The sequence below is a fragment of the Apteryx mantelli genome, chromosome 1, assembly GCF_036417845.1.
Source record: "Apteryx mantelli isolate bAptMan1 chromosome 1, bAptMan1.hap1, whole genome shotgun sequence".
Taxonomy (NCBI): Eukaryota; Metazoa; Chordata; class Aves; order Apterygiformes; family Apterygidae; genus Apteryx; species Apteryx mantelli.
In genome coordinates this window covers 3,560,557-3,582,483 of record NC_089978.1, presented here as the reverse complement: position 1 = coordinate 3,582,483, position 21,927 = coordinate 3,560,557, and the positions used below count along the sequence as shown (strand labels likewise).

General features: G+C 51.6%; 1 protein-coding gene and 1 long non-coding RNA gene across 4 annotated transcripts; one reads left to right on the top strand and one right to left on the bottom strand.

The window, feature by feature from the left end:
- Nucleotides 1-1,094: 1,094 nt before the first annotated feature.
- LOC136993916 (uncharacterized) lies at nt 1,095-8,415 on the bottom strand. Its single transcript, XR_010886189.1, has 3 exons — nt 8,042-8,415; nt 2,537-5,838; nt 1,095-1,795 (listed from the first exon to the last, which is right to left on the bottom strand). It is a non-coding gene; the product is annotated as an uncharacterized lncRNA (long non-coding RNA).
- A 5,762-nt stretch (nt 8,416-14,177) lies between these two features.
- On the top strand, nt 14,178-20,763 carry SERPINH1 (serpin family H member 1). 3 transcript variants are annotated; one of them, XM_067309238.1, is made up of 5 exons: nt 14,178-14,299; nt 16,808-17,421; nt 17,613-17,711; nt 18,127-18,359; nt 18,533-20,763. In XM_067309238.1, the coding sequence occupies exons 2-5, from the start codon at nt 16,839-16,841 to the stop codon at nt 18,833-18,835; spliced, it is 1,218 nt and encodes a 405-aa protein (XP_067165339.1). In that variant the 5' UTR covers nt 14,178-14,299; nt 16,808-16,838; the 3' UTR covers nt 18,836-20,763. The 3 variants fall into 3 exon arrangements, with proteins under 3 accessions (XP_067165339.1, XP_067165257.1, XP_067165419.1); XM_067309156.1 differs by having other exon boundaries at nt 16,805-17,421; XM_067309318.1 differs by lacking the exon at nt 14,178-14,299 and adding an exon at nt 15,239-15,282 and having other exon boundaries at nt 16,805-17,421.
- Nucleotides 20,764-21,927: the final 1,164 nt, after the last annotated feature.

The window sequence follows — 21,927 nt, the reverse complement described above, 5'->3', positions numbered from 1 at the left end:
GTCCCCAGGACTGAGGCCGGAGCGCCACAGACACGGAGGAGTCTCTGCAGGGCAAAGCCAGCTCTCTGGCTGGCTGGAGAGAGCCCTGCCAGGCCTGGTGTTTCACTGACTGTGTAGGAACAGAGCCTAAATTAATCCCGCAACACGCTAATTTGATCTCTATCATCCCATCTCTCTCTGTCAGCTACTAAATCTTATCCAGCCTGTCTCCTCTGTTCCGACTATTTTTAAGTCCATCTATTTCTGCCGGTCTCTCTTGCCTTGGTGCAGCCTTTCCTACAGGCTTCACTGACAGTTATATCCTGGAAACTCTTCCTAAATATTTTTGTCCTCCCAGGGGTACTCACCACCTCCACCAGGGATCAGAAGGAACTCAGCGACACAGACCAGGGTTCAAGCTGTTCCTTGTGGTTTTCTGATGCTTTTGGAAGCATGGGAAGCTGTCGGCCCTGGCCACACACAGCCGAAAGCATATTCCCAGTGCAGGACCTGGGGCGTGGGATCTGGGCTGGGACAGACAAGAGGAACCCTTGGTCGCAGTCAAGCCTGGGGGAGGTTTCGCCTTGATCTCACCCAGGAGATCTCACTCTCAGGACAGTGATTGCATATGCAGCACTTCTGCCCCTATGAGAGTCCCATGCAACCAGAACACCCCCTTGGCGTGGTCTGCACCCTTTGCTCTCGGCATGGCCCAGCTTGCAAAGACAAGCTGACATGGCTGTGGTTTTGTGCACGGACACTGCTGTCACCAAGGATGAACAACATCTCTGCACTCTTGACTGTGCCCTACCCTCTCCCACGGGAATGTCGCTCCAGGCTGTTGGTGGGTGCAAGGTGCAGATACACCAAGGCTCTTGCTGCCAGCAGCAGGGCTAAACCTTAGCTCCAGGGGCAGAGGCTTGAGCTAAGATGCTCATACATGGCTAGTGCTTGGGGAAACAAGCTCAGGAAGCATGGAGTACTGCCTCTGGAGACTAAGACCTCTTCATTTTGTGGTAGCTGGCATGCGTTAACATAGCAAAGTGGAGGTGACATCAGGGTACACATGACTTTCTGTTTATCTGAAGGCAGAACACCAAGGTTCTCAAGCTAATCAGAAAACACAGGTAATATGGTCCTACAGGACCTGCTGGAGAACACAGTGCAGTGATATTTCAGTGCATCTCTAAAACCTCCTGTCCACGAAGATTTATTTGCCCCAACTCTACATCAGCCCTGTGGGACCCATACTGGCTCCTGCAGAGCCTTTTGGGTGTCTCCTGACAGTGCTGCCCCATGACCCAGGCTCTGGAAGGACTTATTCACTTGGGAACACACCAGACACAAGCTGCATCTGTGCATTTGCATGTGCTGGGTTAAGGTAATAACCAAACCTAAGCAGGAGGGCATGGAGCTGATGTGGGTGCATCTATGCTGATGGCAAAGTCAACCTGCAACCCAGCTAACCAGCACGTAGATCACTAAGGGGAGACCTGTCATGTTGGCCAGCCAAAGCTTCCAGGCCTCTGAGCATGAACCTTGCATGGGCCAACAACAGCAAAATGCACAACTGCAAAGCCTGGTTTGTAAAACACTTCTTGTGGATTGTCAAGCAGGAGGTTTAGGCAATGGTATCGGTCATCAGCCAGATAGGATGTAGAATGGGCTGAGTATAATCAGAGGAGTCCATACGCGTGTGCATGTGTGTGTGAACACAGGAATGCATGAAATGACCCCACCTGACGCTTCGTAGCACCTTCCATGCAGTGACTGCAGACCTTTCTGCAAACGCTGTGACCTGCTCGCCTTATGTGCCCTGGTAGGAAAACAAAGACAGTGGTAAATTGCTTCAAAGGCATGTGGTGAGTCACTGGAAGAGCCTGGGGCAGAGCAGATTCATTATGCATCCCACATTTAATGAACTTGCCTCCAGGAGATCCAATTATTCTATTAGCCGGAACAAGGGATGGGCAGAAAAATCATTGTTAAATAGTTAAATCACCAAGAAAGGCATTGTCACTGTGACTGAAGATATATCTGATTTGAGGTGCATTTGGAAAATGGTTTCAGCTGGAAAAATTAGGACAAAAATGAGAAAAAAAAATAAGCAGTTTATTTTGATGTCTTCAAAATTTTTTTCATGTTCTTTGTCTGAAAATGATGTTTTGAGGCTACATTTAGCCTTTCAATTCGGAAGAAGAGTGGAACAAAAAGGAAACAAAATGTTTCATTCAAACGAAGTGTTGTGGATTTCCCTTTTGGCTAGAAAATCACCCCTTCTGACTTTATCCCAAAAAAACAATGAATTGTATCTCCTGGAGTGACCCTCAGAACAAAAACTCCATTCATCCCAAAGCTGTGCCTGTAACATTGGAGAGGGGTTGTGCAGTTGGCCTAAAAGGACCATCAGCTATCAAATCCAGGAGAAAAAATATACAAACACCAAAACCCAAGGGTTTTTTTCAATATATAGTTAAGGAAGAGATTCCCAAAGCAGTCAAATGAGGAAGACGGTTTTGGGGCGAACCCCGCAGGGGTGCTGATGCTGTTCACTGACCTTAGCTATGCAGAAGATCAGTGCCTGGTTCATGTGAGCTCCTCATCTCAGCTCCTCCACAGTTGACAGAGAGTCATCTCTAGCAGGTGATCCATCTCACCATGGGCACATAGGATGCATAACGCCAGCAAAGAAAGGAGATTTGACGAAACACCCAACATTTCATTGCTAAAGCCGGATGAGGTGTGTAGGGTCATGATGTCCTATAGAAATTTCCACCACCACTGGGGCCACTAGCACTTATTGCGTTGGGATCTCTGCTGCATCTTCACGTATACTTCCCGCTCAGACCACCCTTGACTTCCCCACCTTCCCTGCACCATTTGAGATCCAATCCTTTTTTATAAGGTACATCCCAATTCCCACCCAATTCCCAGTCATGACCATCAAATGAAGCAAACACAGGAGAGTTTCCCAGCAACAAGACCAACTCTGCCACTCAATACCTGCCCCCCAACAGCACTCTCGTAGCAATTTTTTCCCTGGGGGAAGATCCACATGTTTCTGCCCAGGATTTCTAGGTGCTCTGGGCTCTATTCTTCTCCTGGCCTGGCTGCCCACTTCCTGAAGTGACTAAGGGATGTCGATGCCATAGGAGAATCCAAGCTCACCTCCTGGCTGTTAAGATATGCAGGCAGCCTAGTCATCTGCCTGCAGTTATTAACACCAGCAACAACTGAGCAATTCACCATCAGGTCAACTCACTGAATGGATTCTCCATGGATTTGCATGAACGAGACATGGTGTGAGGAAGGAAGAGGAAATGTGGAGAGGGGACTGGGGGAGAAGGAATAGGGCAGCTCTTTCATGGGCAATTGCACCAGGTTCAGTGTGATGAAGGTGCCCATGGAGTCTCAGCAGGCACGAGGTCCATCAAAGAGCAAGAGAAATGGCTTTTCTCTGACTCCTGGCAACTGTGCTCAGCTGGAGAACGGGAAAGGGGGAAAAATCTTTCAAAAGTTGAAAAATAAAAGCAAGCAGGAAGAAAAAATGAAGACAGAGAAAAAAGGATGCTCATGGGGGATTCCTGAAAAAATTTGAAACCTGACCTGGAAACCTGGCATTGGAGGACATCCACAAATCAAAGTGAACAGGAGACACCAAACATTCTGCATTTTACTTTGCAAACCTCTCATAACAAGCATGTTCACTGAAGAGTTGCCTGGGAGGTCTCCTTTGGAAGAGGACCATGCAGGGAGCACATGTGAGGTGAGTTACAGCTCAAAGATATGGGTTCAAAGGAGACTGCTGGGGCAGGAATCATTTTTGGGCTTGAACAGAAACTGGGATTTTGGATCTGGAGATCTCCCTCCAGCTTTCCGAGCCTGGGAGCAAACTGTGGTCCAGGGCTTTTTTACAATTTATAATTTGCACATGTACAAATTACAATTTCTCCACTATTTTGTATGTACAGCACGCAGCACTGGCATTGGAAACTGCAGTCAACAGTAACTAAAGCTGGGTATTACCATATCCAACAGATACCTGTGACCTTGAGTGTTTAGAATTTGAGCGTTTCCCTTTAAATAAACTGCAGCCCTTGATTCATACTCTGAACTATTCAAAACTCAGGAGCTGCCTTTCATTCTTCGCTGCTTCTTCTCTATGTTCGGGCAGCAAATGAACTTGAAATAAATCCCAGCTGGATAGGGCTGAGCCAGATCCATGCAGGGGAGGAGAAGGGTGGCTCTAAGAGACTTTGATTCGTGCGTGTCTTTATAACTACAGCATCCTGCTGGGCACTGAACCAGGAGCGATCACAGGGGGCTACAGGTCTTGTCCTCCAAGCCAACAGTGTCCAAAAGTGCGAACAGGTTTTGAAAAACTGAACCCAAGTCGTTTGTGCACGGCTGCTAATCGTCCAGCGTCCCCCAAAGGTAATCAAGAGTGAAACAACAGTCCCCATTCATCTCGTCCTCCTACCTCACCTCTCTCATACTTGCCCAACCGCCTCTGCCCTGTGCTAAACAAGAGCCCTTGTGTGCAAAACCAAGTTCATCAGCACCAGCACCTCCTCCAGGCTTTCGAACAGACTCTCAGACCCCGGGCGCAATGCAAGAAACGTTTCATTCACCATGTGTCGGGCTGAGAGCATGAACTGTGCTGCTTTTGGGCAGACCCATAGCCAGAGGTGCAAAGAGGCAGTTTGTGCATCCCCTCCCACTGCGGGAAACAGAAAGCTCCTTGCTTAAAGCAAAGCTTGGATATCCCGGTTGGAAAAGGATCATAGGTGACGGTCCCGTGGTGCTAGGGGCTGTGCAAACACAAAGCAAGAGCCTGTTCTTGCCTGGCCACAAGGTGGGAGAGAAGACAGGGATGCAGAGGGGTGGCATAGTGGCTGCTCTGTGGTCACGGGGTGCCATGCAGCTGCCTGCCTGGCCCTGAGAGCAGATATAAAAGTGCTTCCATCCTCATTGGGTGGGATTTGAGCTGGAGTAATCATGGAGCCTCTGCCCTGCTTAAGAACAGCTGGCAAACAGCAGTTCAGCATCCCATGGCACCTCCAGGCAGATTATCTGTCTAGGGAGAGAGAAGATGCCTCTGCGACTCTATAAAATACTCAGCATCCTTTCGGAGAAGGGTGCAGCACACGCCAGGGAAACTGGTACAGGACTCCCAGCGCAGGACACCTGGGCTCTGGTTCCGCCCCAGACTTGCAATCTCTGCCTCAGTTCCCCCAGCTTTTAAGGCAGGACAATCATCCTTGCCCAGCTTTATTAAATGCTTGGAAGCCTGCAGAGGAAGATCTTCATATGTGATGAGCCAGAGCTTCCCCTGTGTGGCTCAGCTCGCAGATGCTGAGCCCTGTGAGGCCTTGGCCATCTTCCATTGAACAGCTGGGCAATAACAGCCATGGGGCTTTCCCCGCTCCAGGATCTGCATTTCCGTTCTTACTGCAGCCATAGACACCTCCTGAGTGCCTGACTCAGGAGACTCAATACTACCACGGGGACTTCTGTGATTTTCTGGACCAACTTGGGAGAGGGGAGAAAATCTTCCAAGGTTTAATGTTTCTCATAGGGGTCACAGCAACATCTTCATCAGCATGTTATGAATATAACCCCTGGTCTAAGCACTGACATAGGAGAGGGTGGCCAGACTACTACCAGTGCCCACACTGGCTAATTTAATTACAGGAACAGTCAAAAGGCACTTCTACCCCATCTGTCCCATCCCAGTTACTTGCCGAGGCACTCAGGTTCCCAGCGGCCAGGACACCAGCCAAGCGTAACGGGGCTCAGCCACGCGCACAGCTCAGACCCTGCAAGACTTGCTGTGTTCGACAGCCAGAGGGCGATTTGCTAGGAAGAAGCAAGAAAGAAACGTTTGCAGACGCCGAACATATTTTTCGCTCTTTCAGTGAAGACTGCAGACAGCGATGGTTAGCTCTAAAATGGAAAATAGAAGGTCGGTTGGACAATCAACAGCTTTCCTCTCTTCAAGTTATAAAACAATGAAAATGGAAATCTAAGAGTGGCTTTTGCTCCTAAAATTAACATAACTCTCCCTGACGCATGAGCGTGGCTCTGCAGGACAAGCAGCACAAACCCTAGAGCTTTGCCAGACAGACATCTGACCCTTGAAAAGCTTGAATGTGTAGCCGCAGCCCGTTAACATCTGGAGCAAAATGGTAACGGCCCCCGCTGAAGATTACATTAGCAGCCGTCGCTCTGCAAGAATGCATCAGCGTTGCATCATGTGGGCTCCTTGAATTTTCCAGAAATCCAGCCTCCCACCTCTTGCCTGCCAGGTTTTCACCGGAGAGCTATACAGTAGCTAGGAAATCCACACTGCAATTTTCTGCTGGTGTGTTTTAAACAGGCAGGCGCATTTAGGCTAGGCAGAGTGTGGGGGTTTTGATGTATGGGGACATACGAGAGACGTTTCTTTTTGCTAAGGGTCCTGAAGGCAGAAACGCTATTCTGGGATATAGGCAACCTCAGACAGAGAGAAATGTACGATTAAATGTATTAAACATTATATGTGACACTATATATCTATCACATACAGGAAAATGACATCAAAAATGTCATTAAAGTTGTGAAAAGCACTAAAAAGCTTGGAAATACCAAATGAAGTTCAACTGGGCAACCTTCATTCAAGCCCAATCATTCTTCTCACAAAGGAAAAAAAAAATCCCTAAAACTGCCTTATCTCTGTTCTCATCATTAGTGTGCGCTCAATTCACCACCAGCTGGTCCTCTTGCCCCCAAAACCAGTCTTGGCTTTTTGCAATACATCCTAAACTGCTCCGAGGGTTAAACTCCTTGACCGAATTTGGACATCAGCTCGTGTCTACATGAAGGCAACGTGCTGGTGTGACATTTGCCTCCCTCATGGGAGTATTGTGTCATCCCAAGCAAAGGGGAAAAATATATCTAGAGAGACAAACCGTTTTGGTCCCAGCAGATCAGCACACCAAGCTCACGGGGCACGGGGCAGCCGGGGCCTGCGGTCCCTGGGTCCTGATTTCAGGTGGAGCTGGGAAGGATGAAGCCCCTTCTCCTTTTATATCTCTCCAGACAGGTTTTCTGTTGTCTGTATGAGAGCGGAAAAGACGAAGAGGCTGCCAAGCCCCTTCCTAAGCATCCCTTTGCTTACATATCCGCAGCACGTGGGCGATGAGAAATGCACATGCCGTTTGCTCCTGCTGGACCACTGCCCGGCGCGGGGTGCCGAGCCCAGCGTGTCCTTCCTCGGATTCAGCTGCCCCCTCCTCTCTTCCTGCCTTAAACTGCTGCTTCGAGCACCCCAAAGTCCAAAATGCAGCAAAACCACCGGTCCCAGCTTTACCCCGCATGCGGCCCCCGCATCCCATCAGCATCCCCAGGGTCAGTTTTGCAGCTTTGCAGGAAAAAAACATTTTGAACACTTCAAGGGACACTCGATAAGATTTCTAGGGCCCAAGCCAGGCTGATTATTTTGGTGAGACAGGCGGTTGTGAAACTTGTGCATGGACACATGCACACGTGTGCACACGCCGAGTCCGCCCCGCTGCCGGCTCCGAGCGCAGCGCTGCGCTGGAAGCACAAGATTGGCTGGCGGCGGATCTCCCTCGGCCGGCAGGGTCAGCTTTAGGGGTGTTTCTATTCCCTCCGCTGGCTCCAGAATAAACGGTTTCCTTTTAAATCCCGTTTCCTTAGAAGAGGACTGAAACGTTGTGGGGGGGGACATGGGCCTGCCCCTCCTCTCAGCCTCTGGACCACTTCAACCAAATTTAAAGGAGAGGCAGGGAGCTCAAACCTTTTAAGCGCCTATGTGTTTCCTGAAAACAGGCAGCCAGGAAGAGAAAAGAAAGATCTTGCTAATGTCCCAGTGGCTGCAAACTCAGCCTTTTACGAGACGTCAGCGATTCCCCCCCCCCCCCAGCAGCCCCCACACCATGCACGGCTCTGAGCAGACCAGCCTCCCCCATCCTGCTGCTCACAGGATTTTTCCACTTGCATTTTGTATTAAAAGGGTCAAAAGCTGGAAACGGCGTGTTTCCCACTGCCGAGCTTGTACCTCTAAGGAGAGCAAGGACCGGCTCGTCGCGGCCCGTCCTGGAAATGGGGAAGCTGAGGCTGCGGCATCACGAACCTCTGCTCTCGTCCTGCCCTCGCCACAGCCTCTCCACCCCCTTCCCTAGAGATGGCCCTGGCCTTCGTGGGGCTGAACAGACTGACGTGGCCGAAGAACTGGCTGCTTTCTCGCCTTTTCGGTTCATTTTCGGATGCGTCCAGACGATCCTGCTCGTTGCAAGCAGAAGGGAGCGGTGAGGATCGCACATGGCCTGTCCACGGTGGCAGGTCCAGCCAGCCCGGAAAGGCAACCCCAGGAGTCCCGGGTCCCGTTCATCTGCCATGAGCCCAAATCGGAGCTCGTTTATCAGCGCGGAAGGAGCGTGGTCCCTGACGGTCCTCCCTGCTCGCTGCCTGGTGTTGGCAAACTCCTGCCCCTGAGCTGGGGCCGGCCGCGAGGACCCCCGGCTCCCCACTGCACCCAGATGGTGCGGGACATTGGGGTTTGCCAGGTGACCCACACTTACCCATGCTGGACATCTGCCCAGGCCACACAGATGCCATGCTTTCCGTCCGAAAGCACTGGAGGAATTTCCCTCCGCCCCGACGCGCTGGCAGGAGACCCGGCGGATTTTGAACCTTTCTCTGGAGTTTTAAACAGGGATTACGAACCGGGATCAAGGCAGGCTCTCTCCTCTACGTCCCGTTGCAAAGCAGCGGCTGGGGCCTTGCTAGCCCGTCCTTCCTCGTCTGTGCATCACAGCAGACCCGAAATAACCGCGGATGCCGAATTCGCTCTCCTCTGGGGCAGTCACGGTGTTTTCCTCTTCCTTGTTCTTGTCCATCGTATTTGCTGAAGCAGCAAAAGCCGACCAGCGTTTTGCAGAGGACGCGTGCACGCGCGGCCTGGACTTGCACCTTCAGAGCGTGCAAGCCCACCCCGAGGTGCCGCAGAGCGCCGGGGCTCGGCACCCCCTCGCTGCGGCGCGGCCACAACCCCCTGGGCCAGCTCCAGGGGCAGCAGGCCCAGCAGCGAGGAATTTGGCTCGTCGTTGCTACAGACCAGACGGGCCGGGGCATGGCTCCGCGGGGCATCCAGCCTGTCAGCTTCAGTGACGTCCTTTGCGTGCCGTCTGTTCAGACAAAGCCCGTCCCTTCCAGCTCCAGCCAAACGGGGACCCGGGCACGGCTGCGAGCCGGAGCGGGGAAAACGGCTGCAATTCTGCCCGAGCCCAAGACATCGCGGTCTGCAGAGTCACCGCTCCGTGACATCTTAAACTGTGTGGATGAGTTTTGAGGAGAGACACGTCGCGTCCCTCCCTGCCACTCACAAGCTCCGCAGAAAGCTCAGGACTGAGCAAAAACCATTTACTGCTGGGCAAAGAGGCCGGTTGACGCCAAAGGGAGGCAGACAAGCGGCAAAGGAGGTTGTTGCAAATGGAAAATTAAAGTGCCGATCCTGAATTTGCCCTTGAGCTAAGCAGAGAAGCAGGATCCTGCCAGAGACTTTTTGCACGTGGGTGCCCAGGGAGCCAGGCAAGCTCTGAGTAGCTCTGGATGGGGAACCCTCGCAACACGTCCTCCTGTCTTGGGGACTGGCACTGGACCCCCTACCTGAACCTGCTCCTTCGAAGCCAGAGAGCTTCAGGCCTTGGCCATGTTCACCGAGGGGTCGAGCCAGCCCCTCCGTGGCTCAGGGGTGGATAACACCGCTGCAGAGAAGCCGCCATGGAAATAAAAGATGTTTCAGCCGTTGGCCGGTGGAGGCTGCAAGGAGGAACAACATCATTTCACTGCCCCCACCATGATCTTTACAGTTCCCATCACCTCAAATGCCCCACGGTCCAATCCTGCCAGGTGCTGTGCACATCACAGCTCCCTCCAAGAGGCCTTCGGCACCAGGATGGCTTTCCAGCCTCAGTGCCAGACCCGTGCTGGCTCTGAGCATCCCTGCCTTCCTCAACTGCAGCACAGGGAAACCCCAGAGATAACTGAGTTTCCCAGAGCGGGACGTGGGGAAAGGGGTCTCTGAGCCTCTTCAAAATATGCAGGCTTGCAAAAATCACAGGCTGAAATCTCAATTTTCAAAAGCAGGTTAGCCGAATTCATTCGTACCTCGTGGCTCAGTGCCATTAACTTAACCTTTAAAAACGGGAATATTCTATGTATGCCACATACTTGACTGACTGTCAGAATTCCCCAGATGCATCCAGTAAGAGCAGGCTTCCACTGCTGTCCCGGTTATTCCTGTCCTTCCCACACCAAGGGGCTGCATTCCTCCCCAGAGCTGGTCACTGTTGTCATGGGAAAACTCCTTTCTGTATGGAGAGGTGAGGTCCTAGTCTCCCCATTCAGATCTGGAATAATGATCCATAAAATTTGATCTGGACTCAGAAACCCCTCCAAAAGCTGGATGTGCAAAATTACTGCTTAGTGCGAGACTTCAGGAGACTTGAGTACATTCCCCACATATTTCCATGAGTGTCTGCTTACGGAAGCATCAGCCATGAATTTGTCTACTGCATTTTTGAACCAGCTGATCCCGTCTGCCTCCTGTGGATACGGTCGTGTGAAAAAGGGCTGCCTGTGATCTCTTTTTAAATGATCTCCCATTAGTTTCTACCTAGCTCCATGCTCTCGGACTGCGGCACCTGGCGAATAGGTTCAACCCACCTTCACCACTGCAAGAAGGGACTCGGCGTCTCCTCTCTAGAGATCACCTTCACTGCTGGCATTGCTAAAGACCCTGCCTGATCCTGGAGAGCAGAAATCCAGCACCAGTGCTGCCTCGGGTCAGCTTAAAAGACGTCTGACTCGATCACTCATGTGGGCACCTCAGTCAGTCTCTCGGGTCGCTGCAGCCTACAGGAAAGGGTAAATGCGCAAAGCTGCTGGAATTTGCACTGAGAAGTTCTGTCCAAAGAGTCTGTTAGACTCCAGTGTTTGGTTTCATCTACATTTGTGGCAATAAAGTGTTTCTTTAATATGTAATGAAGCGAGTTAGCGACGCTGCTTTACAAAAAGCCAAGCCAACCAGCCAGGACGGCATTAGCCCGGATGTTTTACGGCTGCGCACACGTTGCTTGCTGCAGGGTTGGCTGCAGGATCCCAAGACCCGTCGGACTTTCCCCTGCCCCAGCAGCTCCCCCAAGCCCAGCAGTAAATCTCCGTCATGCAAGATCAGACCCCTATCAAACGCTGTCGTAGCTCAGTAGATTTGCCGCTTTCTAAAGCAAAGGCTCTCTGCGCTCGGGAAACATAACCGCGCTCGAAATAGCTCTCGACAAAAGAAATGCAAGTTTTGGCCTGTGCATGAATGTGTTTAAAAGACGGGCGGCCGGGGCGGAGGAGCTGTGCTGGAGCAGCGGCTGTGTCTCTTGGCAGCTGGGACCTCTCATTAAAGGAGCAGAGGAGACGGAAGAAGGCAACTCCCAGTATCGCTCCCCCTTCCCGATCCTCTCCCCCATCCTGCTGCCGGCTGTAGGATCTCCTACGTGGCACTGTGGGGGAAGGGAGCGCCTGCCGCAGAGCCGGCGAAGCCAAATCCCACTTGGAAATGCCTCGATGGCAATAGAAATCTTCCGGCCGATGCAGATCAGCCCGATTCCCAGCGTTTTTACCCCCGAAAATATGGTCTTGATCGAGATGAAGCTGTTTGCAGCCATTGTGGTAGAATCTACTCCTTTTCTGCACCTTGAAATCATAAGGCACTGCAGATTTATCATGTTTTTCTTAGCTCAGAAAAATGCACATTCGACTGTGGTATTTGGGGGGGGATAAATTAGTAGTGGGGGGGGGCCTTGGTGACTGCAGGAATAAGGGTGTATACACACTCTAAAATCAGGGGAAAATTGCAACATCTTTGTGCTGGGCTGCCTGTCCTCAAACACAAAGAACTATTTTTATCCAACCCCCATTTCCCGTCATCGAGGCAAATCCATTTAGGATATTCGAAGTGCAGAGCCCTGCGTTTTTGTGGAAGGAGTTTTGGTGCTGGGAGGCGCTGGAAGAGGTCAAGATTAAAAGTTTCAGGATTTATTTTTAATTTCACTAGGAAGAACAAAAACTGTGCATGGGAAGTAATTACCCAGAAGGGTTTGAAGGTGGAGCAATTCAAAGCTTGGCAGAGCACACTGGCTGCCACTGGGAGTTTAAAGGAGCTTTTCCCGTTTCTCAGTGGCACACACGCTGCTGGCACAGGTAAGCAGCATCGCGCCTGCCCTGCACCAAGACCAGGAGCAAGAACATCACCAAGCTGGAGCGTATTGGCTGTCTGCAATCAGCAAATTAATTTTTTTCCCCCCTCCATGGCAAAGTAGTAATAAAGACTAGCAAATACTGCTATAAAAAAACACTTGGGGGCAAATTTTGCTCATTTATGTAGATGCAAAGCCTCACTGAAGGCAAGAAAATTGCTCCCGATATACCCTCGAGTATGCAACAACGTGATGCTCAAGATGTCTCAAATCCTAGGCACCTCCTAGTGAATCCCTCCAAGAAGTAGGCTGAGCTCTGAACATCACCATCATGAGGCCTTCAGGACCATTTAGGCACGTTAACATCCTTAAAGACCGCAGTGTAAAGTACCTGCTTGGGTGCAAAATGCCCAGGGAAGACGACAGCCGGAAATGTTTCGTTCAGGCCCTTCCTTCTCTGCGCAGTCACCCTGGAAAAGGAAAAAAAAAAAAGGTCACCCAAAGCCAGGAGCCTTCAGGCTGCAGAAACGACTTCACGTTTGGCACCCACGAGGTCGCCCACCGATTGAGACCCCCTTGGCACTTTGCACCCGTAACAGCTTTTGTGCATTTTACAGCGCATGGATCAATTCAGCCATAACACGGGGTATCGGGAAGGGATGAAGGAGAGGCTCTTTCTCACAGCCAGGAGCAAACGCCCGGCTGGCCGGGACAAACCTGCCGTTATCTGCTACGGCTGTTATCAAGGTCACGCTGCTGGAAACCACGCTGTGAGCGAAGCGATCGCCGAGACGCACGTTTTGTTTTGCTGTTGCAGCTCCGGGGAGCTGGTTTATAGCAGCTGATGGAAAATTTGGTACGGGGGGGCTCAAAGACCTCCCTCTGAGGTGCTGAGGATCTGCTCACATGGCCTCATCTGAATGGCTCAGAGAGCAGAAAGATGTCGCTTTTCGATGCTAGAATTGGTGCTGTGGGGGGTTGGATGGTGGAAAGATGAGATGATCCTAGTACAAGGCGCTTGCAAGATGATGACCCAAGTTTGAGGGCAGAATATTCGAAGCTGGATGCTATTTTCTACTATAGCAACAAGAGGTACGTGCTGAGACCCCTGTTTTTCGAGGGAAGTAACAAATTCGTGGAGCCAAAAACAATATTCGGGGCGGGGGGGGAGAGGATGGAAGGAAATTTCGTGGAGATCGGAAGCAAAGGAAGACATAGACCTCAGCTAAACAGCACAAGGATGCAGCACACCCCTGCTAACGTGGTCACCATCTCCGAGTTTGGTGCTTAAATCTCCGGGTGGTGCCTACAATATTGCAACCACTGAGGGGGTTTTAGTGCACGTGGGGACACGGATGGATGGATATATCGCTGTGGGATACAGCGAGATACGGAAGCTCTCCGGCTGCCCCTAACTTGGCCCTCCGGTCGCCGCAGAGCCGAATGCAGCTTCCCATGGGTGTCACCGAGCAGGGGGCGTTTTGGATGGCTCAGACCAGCCTGCCGGTGGCAACCCTGGCCTGCGCCTGCTCCGCTTGCAGCCGGCCCGTGGGGCCAAGAGCCCTTTGCAGCACTTCATGGGGGGGGGGGGGGGGGGAAATCCCACCCGGGAGAAGCAAAAAATCACCCCCGAGGAGGTGCAAAAAAAAAAAAAGACGGGCCGGAGCGCCGCAAAAGGGCAAAGCCACCCGCTTGGCTTGGGGGAGCCCCAAATCCATCCCGCTCCCCCGTCCTTGCCGCAAGGCCCCGCTCAGGGCAGGCAGAGGGGAAGCTCCAGCCGTGCCTGGAGAAGGAGGGACCACGCACCCCCCACACACACACCCCGGACCCCCCTTCGCCTTGCAGCAACGGGGGCCGGGCGCTCCCTGCCATTGGTGGGAAGCTCGGAGAGACTGGTCGGATCCTCCCCTTCCTCTCCCTCCCCAGGCTTTTTTTTTTGCGAGGTTTTTTCCCAACTTTCCAGAAGTTTCGCCGCGGTCCCTTATATACCCCCTCCGCGGGACCGCGAGGTGCACAGGGAAGCGGAGCAAGGCAGCACCCCGATCCCGATCCCGGTCCCCATCCAGGTAAGGGGGGGTCCGCGGGCGCCGGGGCTCGCAGCAGCCCCGGGGGTATTTCGGGGTCCTGCGTGTTCCCCGCTGGCCCCGCAGGTCAGGGGAGCCGGGGGGGGGGGGGGTTGTGCATGGAGGGGGGGGGTGAGGCTGCCCCATAAGCCACCTCCTTTTTTCCCCCCTCTTCTGCCAAAAGAAAGACCCGAAAATATCCCCCCCCCTTTTTTCCAAGCTTGCTAGAGATGCTCGCAGCTAAAGCTGCACCCTGCGTTTGCACCCTCGAGAGATTTTTGTTTTCCGAGGGGCGAAGAAAGGAAAAAGAGGGAGAAGGGAAACACCGACTCGGTCCAAGGGGTTGCGGAGCGGCGTGAGCCGCCAGCCCCTGCTCCTGCCCCAGCCTGGGAGCCCCCCCAGGAGGGAAAACTCCCCCTAAATCCTCTCTGCAACCGGACTGACTAACCCTGCTCCTCTGCTGACATGGAAATGGCCTTTGCTTGCATGACTCCGGCCGGCGGGTTTTAGCTCCGCGACGGGAGAAACGCCGTCCTCGAAGGGGCGCGGGCGACGGCAGCGCTGATCCCGCCGGGAGCGAGGGTCCCCCAGCAGCTCCGCGGGCTGCCACGCTGGCACGGGGCGTCCCCACGCGGGGCCGGGCCTCGCAGAGGCGGCAGCAGCGGAGGATGTCATCGACTGCGCGTTCCCGGCGTGGCGCCCGGCCCCGTTTCCACCCTGGGTTACGAATTCAGCAATAATCTCGCCCTCCGGCCAAGGATGGGCAAAATTTCTCCGTCCCGCCGCCGCGGGCCACGTCACGCACAGCAGCCCGAGGTGCCGGGCCAAATTTCTTATCAATCTGTGAAGTAATGAACTTTTTTTTTTTAAACGGAGGATGCGAGCGGTGCGGGCCGCGCATTGCTCGCAAGAGAACTACTCCATGTATCTGTTTTCTTTCAGAATGAAAAAGGCAAACGTTGACCTCACTATGAAACAGTTTCAAGGTATCTTTAGAAATAAAAGGAGAGAAAAGCAAAAAAAAAAAAAAAAACACAAAAAGCTCAGATTTTAAATGCTTGCCGCACCCAATGCTCTCCGCACCTTGAAGTGCGTCAAGGACAATTTTGAGCCCGTTGCACAAGTCTTTCTCCTGGGTAGCCTTCCCTCCAGCGGAAGACGTATCCCCCCAAAGGATCGCAGGATACAAACTACCTCCCTTTCTGAGGCTACATGATTCCAACTCGGGCAGCGGGTCCCTGGTGCAACTGCGCACTCCTTGCTTTGCTCCAGGCTATGTGCATGCGTGTTTCCTTCCATGCGTCATCCCAGGGGGCCCTTCGCTTCCTGCTCTGTTTGCTTTAACCCTGAAGCCGCCGTTGCAGCCGTTCTTGTCCCTGCATGCAACGAACAGGGCCCCGAGCAAGGTGGGAGGACGCGGCCGAGGAACGTAACGCCATCGTAGCCTTGGGCGTGATGCTGCCTGCTGCAGAAAGAGCTAGTTTGGGGCGCAGAGGTGGAGTTTAAATCCCAGCAATCTGCCGTCAGGAAGCTTTGCTGTGAGCAGTGTGAAGTCAGGAGGGAGGGTTCAGGGACCGGTTATAGCCTTGGAGGCAGGAGGGATGAGCTGCCTTTTGGATGTATTTTTTGCTGCCCGCTCAGTAGAGGAGTCCGAACAACTCGCTTGGAGTAGATGTTCACCCTTGAGACCCACAGGCTCCCTGAAGAGTTTTCAGGCATGGCTTCAGAACTAGTCTGAAGAGATATCTAAAATCCCTACAGCATCTGAGAGCCCTCATTGGGGACAGGCACGCTTAGGTTGTGACGAGATGCATCTACCCGGTGCACGTATGTGTTGGAAAGGGGCTTTGCTGGGGGAGAGGAGGGGTTCGCCATCTCCTTTTTTCCCAGTACCTTCCTGACAGAGCTGACCAGAGTCAGATCTTCCCAAGGGACCCCTCTGACCAAGCTTGGTGGGAGCTCATGTGCTCCATCTAGTGCCTAGAAAGCTGAGCACTCGGGTACTGAGCTGGAGTCTTCAGAGAGGAATGATCTCTGCTGTACCCTGACCACGGCAGCCCTGGCATCGACAGGCAGCACTGGGTTACGTGGCCCTTGGATAGCAGAAACATCCTACTTTTAGCTTTTCCTGACCAGGGCAAAGGTTTGACCTGCTACTCTGGAGACAGAAAGATCTCTTGCTCCTATTCCCTGGGCCCTCCCCAAGTCCTTTAATGTAAACGAATGCAAAGCAATACATTAAAACCTGTTTAAAAGGGAAGCTTTCATTCAAAATGCAGAGACCCGGCATGTCAGAGTGCAGCCTGGACTTCTGGCACATTAATTCTTGCTCAGGGGAAAACCCAGTGCAGAGTTGGGATGCTGGGACCGCAAGTGAAGCGTTGATGCAGCTGCTCTGGCTCTCTGTCACTGGAGCCTAGGAGTGGGTTTCACTGGAAGAGCCCGTGGGATGTGTGAATGGTCCAGGAAAGGTCTGGGTCATGCTAACCGTGGACATTTCTTGCACAGCAGGTCCCCAGAGGCGTTGGGTGCTGCCAAAACCATGCGGATTATTCTGGCGCTCGCTCTCTGCAGCCTCGCTGCAGCCGTGCCCTCAGAGAACAGGAAGCTGAGCGACAAGGCAACAACGTTGGCCGAACGCAGCACAACGCTGGCCTTCAACCTCTACCATGCCATGGCGAAAGACAAGAGCATGGAGAACATCCTGCTGTCCCCCGTGGTTGTGGCCTCTTCCCTTGGCCTCGTGTCCCTCGGGGGCAAGGCGACAACAGCCTCCCAAGCCAAGGCAGTGCTCAGCGCGGACAAACTGAACGACGACTACGTGCACAGCGGATTGTCAGAGCTCCTGAACGAGGTCAGCAACAGCACAGCCCGCAATGTCACCTGGAAGATCGGGAACCGCTTATACGGCCCAGCCTCCATCAACTTCGCTGATGACTTTGTGAAGAACAGCAAGAAGCACTACAACTACGAGCACTCCAAGATCAACTTCCGGGACAAGAGGAGTGCCCTGAAATCCATCAATGAGTGGGCAGCCCAGACCACAGATGGGAAGCTCCCAGAGGTCACCAAAGACGTGGAGAAAACTGATGGGGCCCTCATTGTCAATGCCATGTTCTTCAAACGTAAGTTCTACCTTCAGTTATTGACACAAGTGACCCAAGTCCCAGCTTGAGTCCATACATAGCATCCCAAATGGGAATGTACACAAATCCTGGGTCCACTAAGGCCAGCTCTGTTCAGAGCAAGTCGTTAAAAACTGCGCAAAACTACCATCCATTCCCATTCTTATGAGCTGAATTTCTCTCTCCTGTAGCTCACTGGGATGAGAAGTTCCATCATAAGATGGTGGACAACCGTGGCTTCATGGTGACCCGTTCCTACACTGTGGGAGTTCCCATGATGCATCGCACAGGTAAGTTGCAAACCTGCTGCCCCATGCCAAGACCAGTTGGGATTACACTCACTTCTACTCTGTTACCCAGTTTTCCACTAATTGCTTCCATGTTTTGGTTCATCTGCATTGAGTGAGGGAAAACAAGGCAAGGTGTGCTTATTCTGTTGATTTGAGCTCTCAGTGAGTGGAGAGAATCCATTACTATCGGGCACTTGGCTGCTAGGAAGAGGTCCTAGTTCATCACACAAGTGAGAGCAGCAGTGTTGAGGTGTTGCCAACTCTGCTGGTGCCAGGCCAGTTCCCAACATGGTATTGAGGCGTTATTCCATCGCCAGTCAGGGAAGGCCCAGGGTGAATTCACAACAGCATTGTGGGTAGCTTTACCTGTGCCCTGTATCTCACCATTTCCTGTCTCCGTTTCTGACTTCTCAAGGTCTCTACAACTACTATGATGATGAGACAGAGAAGCTCCAGGTGGTAGAGATGCCACTTGCTCACAAACTCTCCAGCATGATCTTTATCATGCCAAACCACGTGGAGCCACTGGAGAGGGTTGAGAAATTGTTGAACAAGGAGCAGCTGAAGACCTGGTCTAGCAAAATGAAGAAGAGATCAGTAGCCATCTCATTGCCTAAAGTCATTCTGGAAGTCAGCCACGATCTTCAGGTAAAGGTGGTCTCTGAAGAGAGCAATTAGGCCTTGCAGTTCTTGGGGGTGGGAGATAAGCTAGCAAGGTGCTGCCTGTGCCAGGCAGTCTCTTCCTCCAGGGCTATCCTGACCATGGATGGAAAGGATTGCAGTCATCTCTGGGAGGGTTGCTGACCTCTTTCTCCTTCTAGAAACACTTGGCTGACCTGGGCCTGACAGAAGCCATTGACAAAACCAAGGCTGACCTGTCGAAGATCTCTGGCAAGAAAGACCTTTACCTGTCCAATGTCTTCCATGCTGCTGCTCTCGAATGGGACACAGAAGGGAACCCCTACGATGCTGACATCTATGGCCGAGAGGAGATGAGGAACCCCAAGCTCTTCTACGCTGACCACCCCTTTATCTTCATGATCAAGGACAATAAAACCAACTCCATTCTCTTCATCGGCAGGCTCGTGAGGCCCAAAGGCGACAAGATGCGTGACGAGTTGTAGTTGGGGTTTTTCCAGAGATTGGTTTGGTTTGTGTTTTTAGTGAGGGATTTGAAAAAGGGGAAACACTATTTTGTATCCTTCTTGAACTATGGGTGCTATTCAGACCAGGGTGCATTTTAATGAGAAACCAGCATACACTTTACCTCACCCCAAAATACTCTATTGCACAAACCCACCTCCAGAGAGGAACAGGGGAGTCTGGCACAAGAGGGTCACCAGGAGCGGAAGGGAGCTGGCATGCACTGTCTAAACTATTGGCATCTTCAGCTGAGATGTTCAGGCCAATGCTTGGTTCCTCCCTGCACTAGAATTAAGCCTCCTGCTAAGTACCTTGCAGCTGCTAGCAGCCCTGCAAAGGCGCAAGCCCTCCACCCTTCCAACTGAAATGCTTCCGCACGTTTAGCTCTGCCATTTTTCTCCCTTTTGGTGCCATGGGGCACTGCACTGGAGCTGCTCTCGTCGCTTTGCTGAAGTTGTTCCTTGCTTGTAGTGAAGGCAGGAGTATGCTTCCCTCTTCTTTCACCTGAGAACTGAGATTGCATGCAGTCATGCCCTTCTGTCCTGCCTTACTCTGCTCTGGATGATTGTTAGATGCTTCAGCCCAAGCAAAAGCCATCAGCTCCTCAGCTAGAGGGACATTGCAAAGACGGGTGCAGCTTTGCTCTGCAGCAAACACTCCACAGAAAAGTGGTTTGGGGGGGTCAGGGTGTCAGCAGAGGCCGAAGAGCAAATAGGCTCCTAGGGAGTGAAAGATGCACCTGAGGTCCCTCTAACACTCTTGCAAGACTGAGAGAAATTACCATGAGTGTCTGTGCTCCACCTCTCTAGGGACCATGAGGGGGCTCTTGGGCTAACATCTGTAGTTAAGCATCTTTTTGCCAAGCAAACAGAGGAACTTCACTTCTCCTGGTGCTTTTGCATCAGCTCATATGGCTGGGAAAGAGTTTACACTGTGAAGGTTCTCCCAATTACTACCAGGGCTGGTACCCATTAGCTCCTGTAGAAGCCTAAGAGATTCCTGCTGGCATGTCAGAGGAAAGTGGACCAGCTCTCACTTCCACTTTGTTTAATTACAAAGCTTTAGAGCTACCATTGCCTGACTTCCTAATGACCCTTTTTTGCAGCTCCTCTCTTTTCTCTGATACTTTAGCTCCTCATTGGCTGACCTTGATAAGGGCACACTGAAAAACAAACCTTGCCACACACTCAGAGACATTGCAAAGCAAGTAATAACAAGATTATTAAAACGAGAGGAAAATCTGCATACCGTAATCTAAATGCCAGTTGTTTGGAACCAGCAAGGACAGTGACTGCACTGTTTTTGCGTTTATGGTTCCCTGTCAATACTTATTTGCTGTCAGGTTGCTATATAAGCCCAATACTGCACTGTTTCAGACCATACATGGGACTATTTCCACTTATTTATTAACAGTTAAGTCTCTTATTAGGCCTCATTTCACAGATCCAAAACCACAGCAACGTGTGCCCCCCAAGTTTGACCTGACCACGTCTTCTGCAGGTATGCAAGGCTACACAACTGCAGAAAGGCGTACGTGCCCTAATTCACATAACAGGCCAGCAGGAAGGAAAGTTCTGCCCTTAGTCTCTTCCCATTCTCCAAAGCGCTTTCCCCAATGTGTTGGGGGGGGGGGAGGGGGAATCCACAGGGATGTAGTACCCAAATGCACAGGAAGCCTAAAACTCTGTGTGTATGCTAGACATTACCCGGTGAATCAGCGCACTGAAACCCACATGCTGTAGCACGTTATGGAGAACGGGGGAGAAGGGGAGGGCAGGGCAAGAACACAGTGTGGGATATTGTGAATAATTTGCATCATGTGGATGCAGGTGTCTGATGGCTTTTATTGTCTGTTCTTGTACCACACAATGACAATTGTGTTATTTTGCAATAAAACTTTTTCAATGAACCTCTGGCAGTCGCAGTCACCTGTAGGGTTTGGGTAGAACAAGTATTCTCTTAAAAGAGCTTAGGTAAATTCCCTACTATCTTTAAATCCAACATACCTTCCTTAATCTGCTATTTATAGATCAGAACTACACTTAATACACAACATCACATTAATTTCCATGATATCTGTGTCATGGGCAAGAAACACTATTAGCAGCTCTGCTTTTCAAATACTCAATTTTTACATTTTTCTCTTGAAACTTTTAAGTATCTGACATCTTAATGCTCCACAGATAAGAGGACTCAGTGCCCTCCCCTGCTCTGATATTTAACTGTGAGCAAATGGCCTGGTTAAAAAGAAAGTATGGCAGAGCAGGAATAAAACTGAGCTGTTAGCCACAGGGATTAGCCTTCCTGATCCTACAACCCAAAGCTTCTCTGGCTGGGATCCAGCGGAGGGAGACAGATGACAGAAAAGGACTGCAAGAACCTGCACCATGGCTGTGGGCATGCAGTCAGATCTTGGAGAATCCAGCAAGACCAGACCCTGCTGACTTGTGTCCTTCTATTGCTGGAATTAACCTGCTGTCCATTCAATCATGCTACCTTCTGGTACTCAGTCACAAGCACAATTAATGCTACACATATCTCCCCTTTCCCCTGTGCACTGGACTAGCACTCGTCTCGGACAGGCAGGTGCACACATCTGTGTGGAGCTCTTCACAAACTGAAACACACACATGGCGTTTGCCAGATCATGACCTTTCATTGCAAAAAAAAACCAGCAGCCATCTCCAGAACCACCATGGCAGCCTAGGAACACCATCAACCTGGAATCGCATTATTGCAGATGAGTTAAAAGCCAGTTCAGACCTCCCATTAGCTCCTGAGCCCTCCCCATAAGCAATTTTGTTTTAAACACTCATGGTTTTTTTTATCCTAGGGAGGACAGCATCTTCAAGACATGAGGAACTAAACTAGTCCTCTAGCTCTGTTTTAGCAGTTGGTTCAAACAGTGCACAGTGGTGTTACACCCCAATCAATGCATGTTGTGAAGGTATTCTGAGTGGGATCTCTCCCCACCCCAATACCTCCTCCTATTACACCCACTCATTTACTCAGCTATCATACCCCTTTCCAAGCTCCATCTTGCCAGGGTAAGGCAACAAAACTGAAAGAGCCT